Source organism: Amblyomma americanum, chromosome 1 (genome assembly GCF_052857255.1).
Source record: "Amblyomma americanum isolate KBUSLIRL-KWMA chromosome 1, ASM5285725v1, whole genome shotgun sequence".
NCBI lineage: Eukaryota > Metazoa > Arthropoda > Arachnida > Ixodida > Ixodidae > Amblyomma > Amblyomma americanum.
This window is the reverse complement of record NC_135497.1, coordinates 325,930,395-325,949,138: the sequence shown is the minus strand read 5'-3', so window position 1 is coordinate 325,949,138 and position 18,744 is coordinate 325,930,395. Positions and strand designations below refer to the sequence as shown.

The following is an 18,744-nucleotide window of genomic DNA, read 5'->3' as shown; positions in this document are numbered from 1 at the left end:
ATTCCATAGCCCTGATGCCTGTGACAATGTTTTTGCTGCTAATAATAATGATAAACATTAAAGCAGGATTATCTACATCAACACCCTAAGGGTGATTGCAGTGCTATGCTCCAAAAACACAATACAGTTGCCGACCGATTTTTCGGATTCGAAGGGACCCGAAAAATGGTCCGAATAATTGGAACAGTCCAAAAAATCCATGAAGTACAAAAAAATCTTTTTATTGAGATGAAATCGGGTTAAAAATGTCACTTATTTTACCTCACGGGAAATTTCTCTTGCTGGCAACGATTTGCGCCTGTGTTTGCGCCAAATTTGTGGTTTCACTGTACACGCTAGGCAGCAAGGTCACCAAATTTAGTTGGAATACTTCCCACACTTCTTTGAAGGACCCAGCGGGGCCATGTATCCAGGTGTTGAAAGGTCCCCAGGTGGTCGAAATTATCCTGGAGCCCTCCATTACAGCACCTCTTTCTTCCTTTCTTCTCTCAGTCCCTCCTTTATCCCTTCCCGCTGAGATGTGATATATTGCTCCTGCACAATTTCCTTGCCCCAACAACAAATTTTCAACGTATGCGACAAGCGATAACTGCCCGCGACAACGTCGGCGACAAAAGCAAGTTGACTGCGATGACAATCCGGCTGCCACCTCGAAGTGTCAGAGATCGCAGGGACCTCTACTGGCAACAATGAGGTACCGAAAGTATGTCGAGCTAATCCAACTGCAGCGTAAATCCACCTCAATCCAAGATGGCGCCTTTCGCGCCGTCGAAAAGCGGATAAGATGGCCAATTTTGGCCCGCAGGCGACTGAAATTAGTCTGAAAAATCGAACTTTCGGACTTTTGAAGTCCGAAATATCCGTCGCGAATATGTATGTGCTTCTATGGGATGACTGACGGTGCCTCATCGAGGTCCGAAATATCCTACAAGTCCGAATTATTGGAATCCGAATTACCCGTCGGCTACTGTAGAACCGTTATTAGGAGGCATTGTGCACAGCATAATAACAGTTGAAGCACAAGGACAAATAGTAAATTTCTGCTGAGTACCTAGCCACATATGAATCAATAACAACGAGAGAGCTGATGCATGTCACACAAGCTTTTAATGTGAAAGTAAAGTACATCGCATAAAGATTGCATGAAGTTTGTACAGAGTAAACTGAGAGCCAAATGGCAGTCTTCATGGGATAACAAACTGCACCTAGTTAAGCCGATCATAGAAGAATGGAAGTTGTGCAGACATCAAAAATGCTCCATCGAAGTAATTTTGTGTCACCTTTGTATCAACACACGCGTCTTGCACAGAGCTTCATACTTATGAACAAGTCAAACCTATATGTCAATGATGCGGAGGCTAGCTCACATTCTGTTACATCTGACTGTCATGCACAAAACTTCAGAAATGAAGAAAATGGTATTTTGTGCGATTTTTGTGATGAACACATTCCTTTCAACCGTAGCTTGCTATTAGGAGAAAATGTCCTTGTTGAATTATCTTGTGTTGCACATTTTTAAAAAAGTAAGCCTTTTTAAACAAAGTGGCAGTTTAAAGTTTTTTAAAAATGTAACAACAAACAGTTAATCTTGTGTTTGGTGCATGATGGCCCTGGTTGCTTATGCACCATATAACCCAACGCAGAAACAACTTTGAAGTTGCTTGTTTTTAAATCTTTTCTTAAAGGTACCCTGTTAACAGGCCACTTTCAAGCAAATGGAAAACAGGCTTTTTCATGAAGTGTTTGCTGTGCAATTGCTGAGGGCTAGATTACCTTGGTGAAAGTCTACTAAGGTTGGTTGGTTCTATTTGGAAACCTACTGATCCAGTTTTGAAATTGTTTGGTCCCAGCTGAGAAACAAGTTGATAGCAGCTGCTCCTATTTGAACGGCTACTGGAAAGCAACTGGCACAATGCTTTCATGTTGGAAGCAGGGGAAGGCATTAAAGAATTGACTCAACATTGGGCATTTTTAGCCGATCCCAATTGCGAACCTACTGGGCACTGTACGATTTCATTTTAATCCAGTCTAGGGGTGCAGTCGAAGGAGGCAAATCTAGATGGCAGGGAAGAGGCACATTGTGCATTCCTATACTTCGTTTCATACATGGCAGGCAAAGCTACCGCACCTGTCCGCGCAAGCTAAGTCCGCACCGGAAAAGTAGTTCCCCATGCAACTACAGTGAACTCAGGCGCATTTCGTTCCGACAGATATCAAGTACTGTTACTGGCAAGCTCCAGCACTTCATTCACCTCTTGCAATATTTTCGTCGTGCATCGCATCGAGACTTCGAAATGCTAGAAAGACATGTGGCGGCAGTATATGCGGCTGGTAGAGCGAATCCAAACACTCACCAAGGCTTCGCAAGGAATAAGTGATGCATGGCGGAGTAATATGTTTCGGTGGGCGCACTACTTCTGCAGCCTCCGCTGCGTTGCCTGCTATGTATGAAACAAAGTATAGCTTGAACCAGTAACTTCCTAGTTCTGCCTGGAACCAGTTTGGATGAAACTGCGCCGTATCTGTGTGTCTGTTGTTGAGGCCTGTGGTAAAGGTGCACAGGATTAGCAGTCTCTCTGCTTTATAAGACCTTCCAGAAACAGAGCACTAGTTTGGATGTTCTGTTGCATTGATTGAGGGCCAGGGAAGCTAAGTAAATGAGAGCATCTGAAGTGTGGACACTGCTATGTTTGCTCCTTCTACAGTGCGTGCCACGGGATCTCGCGTCGTGCCACGGGAAGGCGTGATGCTTCACCAAGCTCCAGCCGAAAGGTTGACACTCGCACGACCAAACGTCTTCGCAGCATGAACAATGGCTCAAACAAGGTCAACTGAAATGCAAGCCAGGATCAGCATTTCATTTATTATTATTTTTTTTTCCGTGGCAGGTGAGTAGCGAATGTAAGTTGGGCGCCTTAAATTTAAGGTCCCTGAAATTATGTCATGCAACTTCAGATTTTACCTTCATTGATTGCAAAGTGATACAACATTGCAAAATTATGTACACAAGGACCCCGTGGTCCTTTTCTTTTTTTTAGAATATGATTTCACCGTCCTTTTTTATCTAAATACTGTGAACGTGTTAATAGGGATGTTGGAGGCTAAGTACTCTTATGTTGTTTTATACCCCTGTCACACAAGCAGTCTCAATGTCCATTGTGTCATTGGCTATCGGAAGTTTTGATGCCCATCAAATGCACTGCTGCCACAGGGCAAACTTCAATGATCATTGAGTAGTGAGCATTTAATCGGAGAGATAGTGCTAGGCATAGCAACACTAGTAAACAGAGGAAGTGAAGCAGAATAAAACAAGATGAATATTTGATTAGTGCTATTTTTAATTAAATGTTTGTTTGGGAAAAGCTATTCAAATACTTTACAGTTCGGTGCAATTCAGGGACAGCGATGGCGGGGCAACAATGGGCAAATTTTTTTTCGCTGGCAAAGCTGCCACAGATCGGTGACCGTCTTCGTTGCATTTATAGACCTACCATTCCAGCGCTGGTGGGGAACTTCTTGATCTCTGTTGCCCTAAAATGCAGTAGACGGAAAACGAGAAATGCAGCGGCACACCATGCAACATGAACAGGGATACTGTCTGTCACCACTTCGCGCACTTTTGCGTGCGCTCCCAGACACCCTCAGAGCGTGTGGGGGAAGCGGTCTCAATCACATAGTAGATGCCCTCGACTCAGCGTGCCAAGCTCAGCCGAAGACCAGCTACCAAGTGACAAGGGGGTTGGTCGTTTGGTGCCCAGCTTTCGCCGGTCGCAAGCCAGAGAATAGGTCGGAGCCAAAGGTTCCCAAACAAAACACTTATGCAGCAAAGAGACGATACAGAGGATTTCACAATCACTCGTATGAGCACAGACAAAGTTATTTACAAACACAATGCAACTCGTGCAAAGTAACACTTTAGAGAGATTACAATTCAACAAAATCTTTGCACCTAAAGTGCACTAGCACAGAGAGAGACAAACAAACAAAACGCACTTTGTTCACCGGGCACTGCGACAGTCCGACGACCTGAGGAACACGACGGGGCCGATCCGCAGACTGGCACACGTTGCCTCGCTGGTCTGTGGCTGGTGGAGTGGTGTTCCCCGGGAAGTCGAGCAGGCGCGCTTCTCTGAAGCTGAAACGGCGGCTCGGGCTGACAGACAGCGGTTAAAACCCTCATTTATAGGCACGGTCTGCGTCTGTTCGTTCTTCACGTCATGGCAGACGCGCACATACACGCAGTAGCAACTGCACAAACTCCTCCTCCTCGCGCCGGTTGCGCGAGCTGCGTGACCCCATTGGTCACAAAACACAAAATTCGTGCGCACATGCTTGCGCTCACAAACTCTGGCGAATGCCAAAATGCATACATCAATGCAATGATGTCTGCACGCACATAACACTTGACAACTGTCAAGATTCACTTTAATAACATGCCGCAGCTCGGCAACACATTAGCATAACATTACACAGGGAGCTCACAAGTACGATGCATACTTTCGTCGATACTTCCACGTTCGGCGTACATGGGCTCGGAACAAGACTGTTTCCCTCAAGTTTTCGATCGCACTTTTGCTTCTCTCTCGCGCGCCACTCTGGCCGTTCCTCCTGTCGCGAGCTCTGCTTTTTTTTCCGCCATCTATTGAGGCTTCTCTTCTTTACGCGATTTTGGCTCTGCTTCCTACTCGTAGTCCTCTGTGTGTTTCTGCTCTTCGAGCCCTTCCTCTTTTCCTGCGGCTAGCGCGTCTGTTTCGAACAGATTTTACGCCAGTTCGCTCATGACGGCTCCACTTCTCATGTGTTTCTTCTTCTCGGCGTGTGCTCTTCTGTTTGCGCTCACGCTTCCACACCGAGTTCGTTCTGAAAGTTCGGCTCATTGGTCTCAACTTCTAATTTTGCTGTGATGTTCGTGCAGTTTGCTTGCACCCGACTCAGCTGTTTTTAGTTTTGTTCTGTTCCATTCTGGTTTCTTCCTGACCTTTCTCTGAACTCTGTCCTGTTCGACTGCACCTGTATCAACGGTGCACGATTCGCTTCTCTTTCCTTTTACTTTCTTCCGCATTCTTGTACGGGGCACGCCCAGTTCTTTTTCGCTTGCATCATCTGAGATGGGGTCTCGCGATGAAGCCGCTGGTTCAGCTCCTTTTAGTTCTTTGAGCACTGAACTTTCTTCCAGAGTTCCTCTCTTGAGCTCATCACTTTCAGTGAACTCGTGCTTCATTCCTTGCACTGCACTTTCGTCTTTCTCACAGGAAAAATTTTCATGACCTTCCTCATTGAGAAAGGCCTCCTCGCTGCTCGAGGGTGCACTCGGAACAGATTCCGATCCTTCACTGAGCTTGTTCTCGGCTGCAAGTGCGTCGTAGCTTTCGCACTCTTTAACATTTGACCATTCTTTCTCACAGTCACTACTGCAACAATCAGGCGTGCAGCACTCTGACTTCTCGGTGAAGCTCCTGCTTTCTTCCCCATCTTCAGCCGACTGCCCTAAGGTGCCCTCTGACTGAAGTGCCAGGCTGGCCTTCTCTTCAGTGCCTACTACCTCGTTAGTAGCTACACTATCACTTTCGTGAGGAAGCGACACTCCGGTCTGGTCCTCACCCCCTTTAATCTCAGCTGCAGGAACTGGCTGTTCCTCAACCAAACTCTCCCTAGTGGAGCTAGTTACAACCTCTTCCGTGGTTGCTGACACATCAGACTCATTAACCTTCCACCCGGCCTCTCCAGGGATAAGTTCCACTGGCTCCCTGACATTGTTCAAACGCCGAACCTCAGCAAGCCTCCTCCTCTCAAGGATTGCATACTCTCTTTGAAACTGCCTTTCTCGCTCCAAGGCGAGCTTCGCTGCTTCTTCTCGTCTCCTCTGCCATTCTCTCTCTCTTTCTTCTCATTCCCATTGTCTCTCTTTCTCAGTGGCTTCTCTAGCACACTGTCTTTCGATTTCTCTCTCTTCTCGAACCTCTTTCCATTTTTGGTCCACCCACTGCACGAGTCCAGCTCTCTTCAGACCCTTCTGAAGGCCTAGCTCAGCTATCTCCTTGAGATTCATTCTGAGCCTGAACCTCTCCAACCGCTTCAGCGCGGCACCTCACAATATCGCTCTACTGCTAAACATTCGTTTACGACCACTTCGTAAACTCCTTTTGACTCTTTCTCTGTTCTCTATGCTTACAAAGCACCAAACGTCCTGTTGCGGATGCCAGAATATGTCACCACTTCGCGCACTTTTGCGTGCGCTCCCAGACACCCTTAGAGCGTGTGGGGGTAGCGGTCTCGGTCACAAAGGAGGTGCCCTCGACTCAGCGTGGCAAGCTCAGGCGGAGACCAGCTACCAAGTGACAAGGGGGTTGGTCGTTTGGTGCCCAGCTTTCGCCGGTCGCAAGCCAGAGAATGGGTCGGAGCCAAAGGTTCCCAAACAAAACACTTATGCAGCAAAGAGACGATACAGAGGATTTCACAATCACTCGTATGAGCACAGACAAAGTGATTTACAAATACAATGCAACTCGTGCAAAGTAACACTTGAGAGAGATTACAATTCAACAAAATCTTTGAACCTAAAGTGCACTAGCACAGAGAAAGACAAACAAACAAAACGCAATTTATTCACCGGGCACTGCGACAGTCCGACGACCTGAGGAACACGACGGGGCCGATCCGCAGACTGCCACATGTTGCCTCACTGGTCCGTGGCTGGTCGAGTGGTGTTCTCCCACTTGTTGGCTTGTATCAATAGAAAACCAGCTCCTGATCACAAAAACGCCACTCTTACTGAAAACAAAGCTCTTGTAAGGTAGAAAATAGCTAGAACCAAAATACAGGTATCGCCGCCACAGGCCAGTCTCGCAAGTACAAGCGTGATGACGTCATAGGACAAGAGACGCCACCTTGGAGGAATTATCCTTCCTACATGGGGCCGCGAATCTCTGAGGCTGACAAGGGAACATTGCACGGTTCAATATTGAAGTAAGTTTTGTTTTAAAACCGGTAGTGCACTTTTATCACACAAGGAAGACAGACAAAAGATAACCTGAATGTTGGAAGCAAAGAAAACCGATGCTTGGCGACATCACAGGTGGCCAGGAGAGTTTCGATTTGTTATGGCGCTTCGCGGTGATGAGCTTTGCGTGCTCCGTGGTTTTGTTTTTGACGCGCCTCGATTTACAAGCGCCGAACAGCAGAGGAACTCCAAGTGCCGCTTCAAGTGCTAGTTAACCTTTGAAGGAGCCTGTTAAGGCTGGTCAGATGATCGCCACGGTTGGTGAAAAACTATGATGGCACAATGGTCGGTGATCGTACAAGGCAGTTTGCAGTATAAAGAGCACTTGTTTCTTCGCACGCTCGCCCGGCGAAACATCCCCCGCTGTGCCAGTCAGCTTCAAACTACTTAACGGAAATCGTTTATTAGGGACGGGAGACAAGGTACAAGGCAGTTAAGAAAAAATTGCTGATGGCCTAGCTCTGTTAGGCCAGGATATACGTAGCAAAAGCGCGGAGACTTCTGCATCGGAAGAGTGCATTTACTAGATGCGCCTTTATTGAAGGTTATATCTTGAGCCGTCATGGCGGGGTGGTAGCATCTCCACCTCATACGCCAAAGGCCCTGGTTCGATTCCGAACCTCTGCACAGTATTTTTTTTTTTTTTATTCAGCAAGTGGGCGGGAGGTTTCAGTGGCTCCCATAGATGTCGCCACCGAATACGTTGGTTAGCGGTTAAGTGCAGGTTCTGTTAAGGCGCGTTTATATTCCGGCACAATGCGCACGCTGCACGGCGACGTCACGTCGGCCAATGCGAGACCCTCTATACTCCAACTGCGCTTAACCGCCGACGCATTTGGCAGCTTCGCCGCACTCTGATCGCACTGGCGCAGACTTGGAGCATGTCTCTATTTCACGCCGAGTGCACCAGCCGCCGCCGGCCTCCGGTCAGACCGATTCGGCTCCGCAGCGAGGTGCGCGTTGTGACGTCATTCAATAGCTTCGGCAGTTGGGCAGAGCTGTTCTTTTTGAGCTCTGTGCTAATTTAATCCATTCACAGTACACATCTGAAGGTGCATGCAAGTGGGTGAGAGAGCTTGATTCAGTGGACCCCGTACCTCCTGAAACGCGCGGAAGCCGTTGAAGCGTCGTGCATCGGCTTTAGTTTCAAGCCGCCAACTTTAAATGCCAGTGCCCTTCATCACCCATCAGTTTTTTGTGGGAAAAAAATAAATAACCTGGCCCTTGCAACCGTGGGAGACCTCGACGCCACCTGCTGCACCGTGAAGCTGCGCCGTTCAAGGAATCACAATCCGTTGGCCCCAAAGCCCCGGCCAGCCTCCGATGGGCGCAACGCACTGACCTTGTCCTGGCCCCTCGCGACTCCCCGCACCGGGGTTATGACATTTAATTTGCAGCGGCTGCTCATAGCGGAAGGGGGAAACAACACCCGGCACCTAACCTAACCGTGCTGCCTAAAAAGCATCGCACGCTGTCTGGGGCTGAGGTCGTTGAAATACAGGCCGGAGTTTTTGCGAGAACGTCGTCGTCAGGTTCGGGAACAGGATTCATTGTAACGCTTGCAAGACGCCAGTGCAAACGTAAATGAAGCGACGGTAGCGACCCCTGATAGATGCCTTCAACGTGCGGCAGTGGTAGCTTTCATTTCGGTTGCTGCTAGACCGCACTGCTAGCTGCCAGAAATCACTGAGTCTGCGTTTACGTCACATTTCACGCTACTCCGTCCTATGACATTATAAGAGTTCGCCGTGACGTCATAAGAGTTCTCGAGTTTGAATCGGAGCGGTGGGAAAACCTTTTTCAACTTCGAATCCAAATTTTTTTGAAATAAATCCATCTTTCGCTCCCGGACAAGAGGCAACAAAGCCATGAAATGTTGAACTATCAGATTTTGCTAACATAAAAAATTTGATAGAGTTCTCACTGTTCCTTTAAGCTGTATCAGACTACAGTAGAATCTCAGTGATACGAATCTCAAGGGGAGGTGAAAATATTCGTATCACCCGATATTTCGCATCACCAAAAAACGAGTGATATCCGTCCCGAAACCATGAGACACGCACAAAAAAAAACATATATTTACGTGGAAAGAAGTCACGTATGTCGTTCTGAGTCGTCTTCTCCGCAAGGTTTGCCAGCAGAGAATTTTCGAAGCTGAAGAACTGGGCTCTAGTGTCCTCACGCACAGTCTCGGATGTCACAGCACGCTGCAGAATATAGAGAGCGTGCATAGTTTCGGCTGCCGACGGTGGTTGGTCGAAATTCCAGGCTGCGACGATACGTCTTCCACGATGTCTTCCACTGTGCGCAGAACACAGGTGACGAGATTGCAGTCAACTTCAAGCTGGTTCCAGACATCAACCGGAATTGGATCTGGCACTTGCAAGGTGGTGGCCACTGTGGGTTTAAAAATCCCACACTTTGCGAAACGATTCACGATGGTTGCAGAGGAGACGTGCTCCCAGGCCACTACAATAAAATGCATAGCGTCCAAAAGACTATAATCTGCATATTTGCGTCCTTAAGGTCAGTCTTCGCAAGGCGGCGGCGCACCAACAAACCTTTGAAGTGGTGCTTTACGTTTCTGATAATGCCAGCATCCAGTGGCTGCAAATGACTAGTAGTGTTCAAGGGCAGGAATACCACTTTGATGCTCTGCAGCGTTTAGTGCTTTGGATGTTGTAGGAGAGGTCATGCCATGCCTTAAATCGGTGAATCCAGCCACCAGAGGCCTGAAAATTTTCATTTTCAAGCATGAGTGCGATGTCCGCAGCCTTCTCACGCAGAACTTTTCCGTCAACGTTGACGCCGGCCACGGTGACCTCTTTCAACCATGTTAGGAGAACTTCTAACTTTACATGGTGAGCAGTCTTCGCTTCTTTGGAGTTTACTCCAAAGTGCTGCACATTCTGCATAATTTGGTCATGCTGACCGACGATCGCAGACGGCGTAGAAATTGGCAGGCCTAATTCCTTGGCCATGTCAGTGCGCCGTTTCTTGGGCTCTTCGTCCACCTTCTTTAAAATATCCAGTTTGTCTTTAAGGACAGCGCCTTCCGCTTTCACGACATCGTACTGATTGCAGTACCTTTCTGGCTGGCACGATCAATGCTCGTAAAACGACACACGCAAACAACACGCTGCACTTCTGTAGTCATCGCGCACGAGGGAACAAAGGAGCGGGAGCTGCTGCTGGTGTGACGATCTACGCGCTGGCTGTAGCGGAGAGACCGGCGGAACGGGCGCGCAGGGCCGCGAGAAATGTGGAGATGACAAATCGCGCCTGACCGGTTGGATTGGCTGGTTCGCAGGGCGAATGGCCCAATAAGCAGCGGCGCTAGCCTCGGGCAACAACAAAGTAAAAAGAAAAAGCCAAAGAGGCCGCCCCCAAAAACTAGAGAGAGAAAGCTTCGCTTGCCTCGTTAGCATCCCTGCTGCCGCGGAATCCCAAACCGGCACTGGCGCACGCTGTGCCGGTGGCAGCTCGATGGTCGCGGTACCGAAGTTCGTATGATCTGGCGCGATGCGGAGAAGTGTTCGGAACATCCGAATTTTGGCCCGTTGTACACAATGCATTTCGGCAGGGGAATTTTACTAATTCGTATCACACCGAAATTCGTATCAGCCGGGTTGGTATCACAGAGATTCTACTGTATAGTTTGTTCACATCTGACCATCGGACTGTCTGCAAAGCTGTAATTTTGGCTACCGAATAAAAGTTCATTTATGAAGTGCTTAATATGACCTAAAATTGTAATTAAATCAAAAAGATATTTTGTCTTGTTTTTTGAACCTATGAGTGTGAGGTTGTTCTCAGTGGCTGTTGAGATTCCAATGGCCATTCGCGAATCCCCTTTAGGTCAGTGCCTATCGAGTTCAATGGTCACTGAAAACCTCCGTGTGGCACTAGCTGATCCCCATTAAGTTCAATGTCCGTTTACTCAATGGACATTGAAACTGCCCGTGCGACAGGGGTATTCAACATAGGAGGACGCGACTCAGTTAAGAACTTGTGCAGTACAGCAAGACCGCCCCATTAATAAAACAAAAACATTGCGATAGGTTGGGGAATTTTTAATTATGAGGTTTGTGCAGTAAATCATAATTTTTTTTTTCTTGCAGCAAATTTTAATCTGTTAATACTGGTGGTTTCAGGTAACTTGAGCGAAGGCTTTAAAAAGATTGGTGCGGTGCACCAAGAGGCGCAAAACCAATGTTAATGTTGTTTACCGTCATGTGGCGCAACTTCGGATTTTTTTAAATTTGCACCTAATAAGTTATTTAATGGAGATTAAGTGAAATCTGCAATTTTCATTTTAGGCCCAAGCACATTTCATTAAAAACATGCCCTTCAGCATGTGTTAAGGTGCTGAGTAAGGCCATTTGTTTGGGGATGGTAGGCCATCGTGAACAACTCAAGAAAGCAGCGACCTCAATCATAAGCATTAGATGGGGAGTGCCACGAATCAGGGTGACATAATGGAGAAGCAAGGCAGCAACACTGGAGGCACAGCTGGTCAGGATAGTTCATGTTATAGCGTACCAGATGGTGTATTTGATCGAAACGGCAATCCATCAAGACCAACAAAGAAAAATTGGTTGATCGGAACGTCGATAGGCTGAAATGGGAGCTCTTTCTGGCGCTGCTACAGCTCGCAAGTGGCAGCGTAGTGACTGACAGAGCAATAAAGAGCGGGCCAGAAGAATTGTCTTTGTACACTATCATGCATGTGAAACACATCAAGGTGGCTTACAGTTGATGAATCATGATGTTGTACGGTGACAGTGGAGCGAAAATGTTCCAAGACTACAAGCAAGCGGTCAGTGCCATCTGGGTGCCTACTGCATTGGTATGAAGTATCATGTTGCAACACGTATATGCTGAGGGAAGGATCAGAATGGTCACTGCAGAGGCTGTAAATAATGGGGTGCAGAGATTGATCACAATGCTGTTCATCTCTAATGATAAGAAAGTCCGGTATGGACAAAACAGTCAGCACCAGAATTGTGAGGTGCGGGATAAATTTCACGATAGCGGGACAAGCAGTCAGTCTTGGTGCAGTTGGCCTGACTTGTAGACAACCTTCTGCAAGCACAAGGCGACCCAGCAGCCTGTTAGGTCTTTAGGAGAAGACAGACATCACAAGGAATGAATGACTCAAAAGGACATCCCGAACGAAAAACTCTTAAGCGGTCCTCTGTGAATATGACTAGCTTGCAGCCACAACCGCTCGCGACACTGGGCGGATCCTGAAGAGAGACACTGGCTCCACAAAATTCACATACAGTCGAGCCTGATTATATGGAACTTTGTTAGATTGACTTATCCTTTATATCGAATAATTTTTAGCACTGTAAGGCTACAACATGAATGCAGGGTGTCTACCAACCGGGAAAACCAGGAATCCTCGGGCAATTTTGATAATCTAGAAGAACTCTGGGGGTTTGTGCTTATATCGGAGAAAATTAGATGCAGTTCTACATAAAAGGAACTAAAGTCTTGATAATGCTGCCTTGTGTAAACAGTGCGGACTGGCATTGCACGGACTGTCCATTGCGACGTTACGCATCCTCTCCTCAGCGACCGCTGGCCTCCAATGTTGTGCTGCTAAGTGGAGCATCCCAGCAAGGCGGCAAAAAGCTTTGCGGTGCCAGCAGCGCTTCCAATTTTGAAGCGTACTACATCGAAAGCAGACACTTTCCCGTGCTTCCCCGGCGCTGTGGCAGACAGCAGGGCGCTCGCTTCCTACAGTTCGCATGTGCACTGTTCGACGGCCAGCGGCCTTCCCTTGTTTTCCTGTGTTTCTGAGTGGACGGCTCCAACAAGGCAGCAGAAAATGTTGTCAGAACTTGCGATGGTCTCAAATGAACTCTTCCTCCCTGCGCATCTCCTTGATGGAAGTGTCCATTTCTGCCTCAAGGGGTGCACGCACGCGATGCTGGCAGCGCAGCTTTGGGAGAAACGGAAATAGTTTTGCGCCTTTTCGCGATCTACCAACGCTAGCGAAGCAATGTGCGCCGTTTTGAACTGACTTAGTTTTAATGACTGCTGTGGTGCCGCAGGCAAGTTATGTGCGACGTGTCAAGCATGACGGCCTTCAAGTGCAATTTCGTCCAGGACTGGACGATTGCAAAACATTGCAATCGTTTGCAGCCTGGATTAGGCCTGTCGAAATTAACCCCAACGCAGCGTACTATGCGCTATGCATAAAGCAGTTTTCGCTCAGCAACACGGTAAGAAGAACAGTGACAAGTCACACTGAAAGTAAGAAGCACTGACTGGCTATTACCGGAGCTGGGACACCCTCTGTAGCCTCATTTTTGACACCGCCGACCACTATTGTGACCAATGCCGGGTCAGTGCCGTCAGTTTCTGCGCATCCTTCAAGTGTGACGGATGTCCAACCCAATCATACAACAAAGGATATCTCTCAGCGTGACTTAGAGGTCATAAATGCTGAAGTGATGGGATGCCTCAACGCTGTTATGACGCATGCATCATTCTGTGCTGCCGGGGCATCGGCTTCTCTGTTCCCTTTGATGTTCCCATCATCAACTACGGCCAAGAAAATGCAGCTTGGCAAAGACAACGTAGGGTATACTATTGTCTATGGCCTCGCACCTTACTTCAAGAAGAACCTCATGTCGGAAGTAAGCCAAGCCTCCCACCTCGTCGCAGTGTTTGACGAATCATTAAACAAAGTTACACAAGAAGAGAAAATCGACATGTTGGTTCGCTTTTGGACTGATGCAGAGCAGAGTGTGAGAACGCACTACTTGACGTCGTGCTTTCTGGGGCACACGCGGACAGAAGAATTGGTTTCCGCTTTTAAAACTTCCACAGATGGACTCTACCGATCAAAAATTCTTCAGATCTCAATGGATGGGCCAAATGTAAATAAAAAATTTATCCGTGAGATCAAACAAGAACTTCGTGAATCCAGCGACGGGCGTCATATTCTCGAAGTTGGTAGCTGTGGCCTTCATGTTGTGAGCAGTGCTTTCAGAACCGGACATGCAGCAACAGGTTTGAAACTCGTGGAATTTCTTTGAGCTTTGTACAACTTATTCAAATGTGTACCTGCCCGACATGCTGAATACGCACGTATAACCGGGAGCAATATTTACCCTATGAAGTTTTGCACTGTGCTGTGGCTTGAAAATGTTCGTGTAATTTCAAGAGCTATATAGATTCTGCCGTACCTAAAAGTGTACGTCGAGTCGTGTCGAAACGAAAACAACCGATCGACGAGGTCCAGTTACTGCAAGGTCCAAACAGCCATTCGCGATCATCTGCTGTCTGCAAAGCTAACCTTTATGCTTGGCATCGCGGGGGAACAGCAGCCGTTCCTGGCTTAGTTCCAGATTCCCCCACGCTTCTATTTCTTGGCGCAGCATTGGAGAACCTTCTACGATCACTAATGAGTAGAACAGTAAAGAAAGAAGTAATAATGGCGGTGGACAGTCTGTTCAAGTTGATCAAGGTGCACATGGACCTTACTGCGAACGTATTTGCGATGTCCAAGATTTACCTTGGGTTTGCTACAAAGAATGCGCTCCGAAAGGCCCTGAAACTTTCAGATTCGGCTATCCTAGGGTTCAGAAGGGACTGCGTCAAAAATATCGTGGAGAGGTCGCCGTTGAGGTTCAAGCTGGCGAGGGGATCGTCATCTCTGGATCCCGCTTGCACGCTGATTCCCGATCTCGGGGAACAACGTCTAAATGATGCACTTGAAGTTCTAACGGAGCACCAAAGGATGACAGGAACAGAAGCTGACCGGGCGATGCAGTCCTGCAAGCATGTATGCTCCCTAGCCTCGATGCAAGCAGCATTGAAAAATTTCAATAGGAGCACGCATTGGCTGGATGCCCTTTAGGCAGGCATCTGTAGTTCGAACAAAGAACTGTTCACATTTGTGAAGGTGATTCTGTCTTTTTCGCACGGAAATGTGTCTGTCGAGCGGGGATTTTCTGTTAACAAGGAATGCCTTGTAAAATCAGAAGGAGCAATCTTTGGTCGCCCAGCGAATCGTGTACGACGCCTTAATGTCGGCAGGAGGAGTTGCCAACGTTAAGCTGACCAAGAGGATGCTCCAAATGGTCCGTGGGGCGAACACATGATGGAAAGAGGAGCTGGAGAGGACGAGAGCAGAAAAGGCCGATGCACTGAGGAAGGAAGGGAAAGGAAGCATGCAGCCCCTTCTGTGAATGAGCTTGTGCTTAAAAAACAGTGTTGGCTGATGCCGAGATGCAATTGTCCCTCATCCAAACGAAAATAAAGTCTCCAAAGCAGTGAAACAACAACACTGAAGCGTTGTGCACGAACTTGAGTTGACTTTCCAGTGTTACTTTGAGATTTGTCACTCTTTCACTTCAAGGTTTCTATAATCTGCAGTTCGTCTGAATAGACTTGCAGAGAGATAATCGCACAGGTGACGCTAAAAGTTGAGGTCCCACACCATTGCGGTTACTATCAGTAGATAGAAATATCTCGCATTTGAAAATATTTGTTTCCGCATGCATCTTCCTTTTAGGTCATATTTGAAAATGTTCAGTTCGATTTGCAGTTTGTTTTAGCATTTCTTTTTAGAAGGTATTCGATTTGTTTTGCATTTTGCTAATCTCTCCCCTTTTTTTTAAATGAAATAAACACTGCTCCTTACTATTCAAATAGGATTAAATCCTTATTTTTTAACATGCTTACTGGAGAGCGATACCATCAGGCGGCTTTGTGTCAGCTTGTTTTCACATAAAACAAAGTACTGTGTCACTCAGGGAATTTTTCAAATGCACTCGGGGAAAACCGGAAAACTCGGGGAATTTGGAAACGTCAACTTGGTAGACACCCTGGAATGCATAGGAAGATGTACAGCTACATCGTACAAAAATTAGGCGCCACATCCGATAGATCGAACTGCTCGCCAAGCTGACTTTCCCTGAACACATCTCTAGAGGTTAGTGTTCGATGTGAGTGGTGCTGGTATCGTGCACGCAACACGCTCGCGTAACTAGCGCGGGCGTAAACAAGTGCTCAAAACATTGCACTAAGTGTTTTATATTAAAACACTTTTAAGCTTATTATTTTGTCGTTTTAATTTTTTGCTTCGTATGTGCTACTGGAATATTGCGGCAGAGGTGCAGATTTGAATTTAGCAACAAAAATTTACACCGTGCCATGTGACATGTTGCTGAATATTTCTAGAGGCAAGTTTGGAATGTCACCTGCCCTTCAGTAACTGCAGCAAATGTCTACACTGTCTGTCATATTCCTTTCTCTCCGAGCTGGAGTGGCCATGCCAGCAAAAGCAGGTCAGGACATATTCGTAGACAATAGCGCAACGGCTTTAGCCAAAGAAGAACACAAAAGTAAGGGCGGATAGGACAAACACAGCGCTGACTGTAAACTGTTTATTCAGGTCATTCAAGAAGATAAATGCACCTGCAAAGCTAGCATTAAAGCTCACTGCAAGCATGCAACTGCGGTGTGCTTTCATGTAAATTATCACGAAGTCTAGACTGTTGTGTCGCTCAGAGAACATCTGTAAAATTCTCGCTGCCTAACTGCCCGGGCTCAAATTTCTCACAGAGGTGGCATTTGGAGGTCACTTGCATTTTATATTACATTTGGGCGAGGTGCTTGTCCAATTCGGTCAAAATTAATAGTCTGTGGCAATGGCGAATTATTAACGGACAGCAAGCTTTCGTAGCAATGATGCCGGTATCACCTTCACGGACCCCCCAGACGAACGAGCACACTACCATCCAGGGAGGCTGCGGAGAAATGTGTGGGAGAAACACAAGGGGGAAGTCGCATATAATGTTTTCTACACCCAATTTCGGTATAGTAGTCAAGAAGGCACTTTCAAGCCAACCGCGCAACCCCATTCTCTCTATTGCATTTCGCCACAGCCTCAGCGGTAGTGCACTTGTTCGTCCGGTGGGCACAGATGGTGCTACCTGTACCACTGCTGTAAGGGCTTGCTGTTTTGGTATAGTGCAACAAAAAATTTGTAACTATTTCACTCAGTAACTTGCACACAGTAAGCGGCTATTCTAGAAATAACTTTTTTCATTGCAATGAGTTTGTATGTTGTTAAGTTTACTGCTACTTTTATATCAAATTACATGTTATATCGAACTCGTAGACAATTTTTTTTTTGCAGGTTCGACTGTAGCAGCCTAGGTGGCACTCCAGTTGCTGCTTCTGCTTCCCTCATGATAGAACTTCTCCTCGCTTAGGCTGTGCTGTCCGGATGCAGGATGGTGATGGTCAGCCGCGTCAAGGCTGACCATCCCCAGCCCCCAGGAATTTGAATGTAGTGCTATCCAGCTGTGGTTTCGAGATTGTTAGGTGGTACCACCCTTTTGGTACTACAAAAAAATGGGGTAAATATAAATGTTTTTAAATTCCAGCAAGCAACTGAGTTTTTGTGGGTGGTGGGCAAATCAGTAGACCTTTTCTAGTACCATGCTTGGCACACGCCTGGTCTGTTTGTACTGCACTATAAGATGTCGATGCATATTCAAGAAATCAGATGGTTGGAAATGATTCGGAGCCTTCACTACAACATCCCAGATAGCCCACAATGGGGAGGATGCTACCCTAAAGAGTGAACTTTTGAACTGCTTGCTCGATTTCATTGAAACTTGTGGGACTAGTTTACATCGCTGCTTGGAGAATATCTGGAAAATTTCAGTTTTCTAGAATAAGTATAAAGCACATTATGCAACATTTATGACAAGGATGGGTTTGCTTGCTTAGGAAAACTGTCGTTTGGAAAATAAGGATAATTTCCCCATTTTTTTATGTTGTGTGGCCTTAGGAATGTCCAGAACACACATTTGTGGAATTATTTTGCTTTTGCTATATTTTAAAAATATGCTACCACATAAAAGTATGAAAAAGGAAAAAATAGCAAAGACAAATTGAGCACACTGTTCTGTCCCTCACACAGTTTCTCTCCAGAAAGCCTGCTACAATACTAATTTTATCAAGCAATATTGGTACGATAGTTTTTCTGGACTGACAGTTTACTGAAAACACAGGAAATGAGAAAAATGGGCTTACAAGATTGAAAATCACCCCACTTTATTTTCAGCGCTCCAGTGTTCAAGAAAACCCCCCAGCCGAATAATGAAATTGGGCAGAGAGGATTCCAGCGGTGATATAAACTAGCCCCACAAGTTTAAATGACGTAGAGCAAGCAGTTCAAATGTTGCCTTTTAGAGTAGTGCCCGCCACTTAAAAACCTTGTATAACATAACATAGTCTGATCATCTTCCATTTCAGCTGCTGTTGGTTGACAGCCAGCGTTTGCTTATCCAACAATGCAAGGAAGTGCAGAGACAACATATTAGATGCAGTGCCTCAAGTCAGAAGGCATGGGCCAGTTTGCCAGCGTCCTTGACTTTGGGAATAGGGGAAGGTCTTGGAGCGAAAATTTATATTATAAATGAGTTAACAGTTATGCAAGCTTCATGGAAGATGCTTTTTTTTTGTGCCCTGGTTCCAAAGCATGCCATTCACCATTTAGTCTCGCAAGTTATTTCTGGGAAAAGTGTACGAAATGTCCCTAGTTTATTTCTTGTTTGCTCACATTTTTTATGTTGTTTTTATTCAGACATTAGATTACTTAGTGATTGCTATTAACCCACCCCAAAAAAAAAACTATGTTTATAAATAGCTTTCCCTCAATACATGCAACAGTTAAGAGATCACAGGTTCTGAAACTTGTAGTATTTGTT

At 46.5% G+C, this 18,744-nt stretch overlaps 1 protein-coding gene across 2 annotated transcripts in view; it reads left to right on the top strand.

The window, feature by feature from the left end:
- Positions 1 to 18,744, top strand: part of LOC144115456 (uncharacterized) — a 31,367-nt gene that overhangs the window by 7,528 nt on the left and 5,095 nt on the right. The window contains exons 4-5 of one of the 2 annotated variants that reach the window (XM_077649857.1): positions 2,706 to 2,888; positions 17,163 to 17,312. In XM_077649857.1, coding sequence (XP_077505983.1) covers positions 2,706 to 2,835 — 130 coding nt within the window. In that variant the 3' untranslated portion in view covers positions 2,836 to 2,888; positions 17,163 to 17,312. Of the gene's footprint in view, positions 1 to 2,705; positions 2,889 to 17,162; positions 17,313 to 18,744 lie in introns of those variants that run through there. The other variant, XM_077649856.1, reaches the window with a different exon arrangement.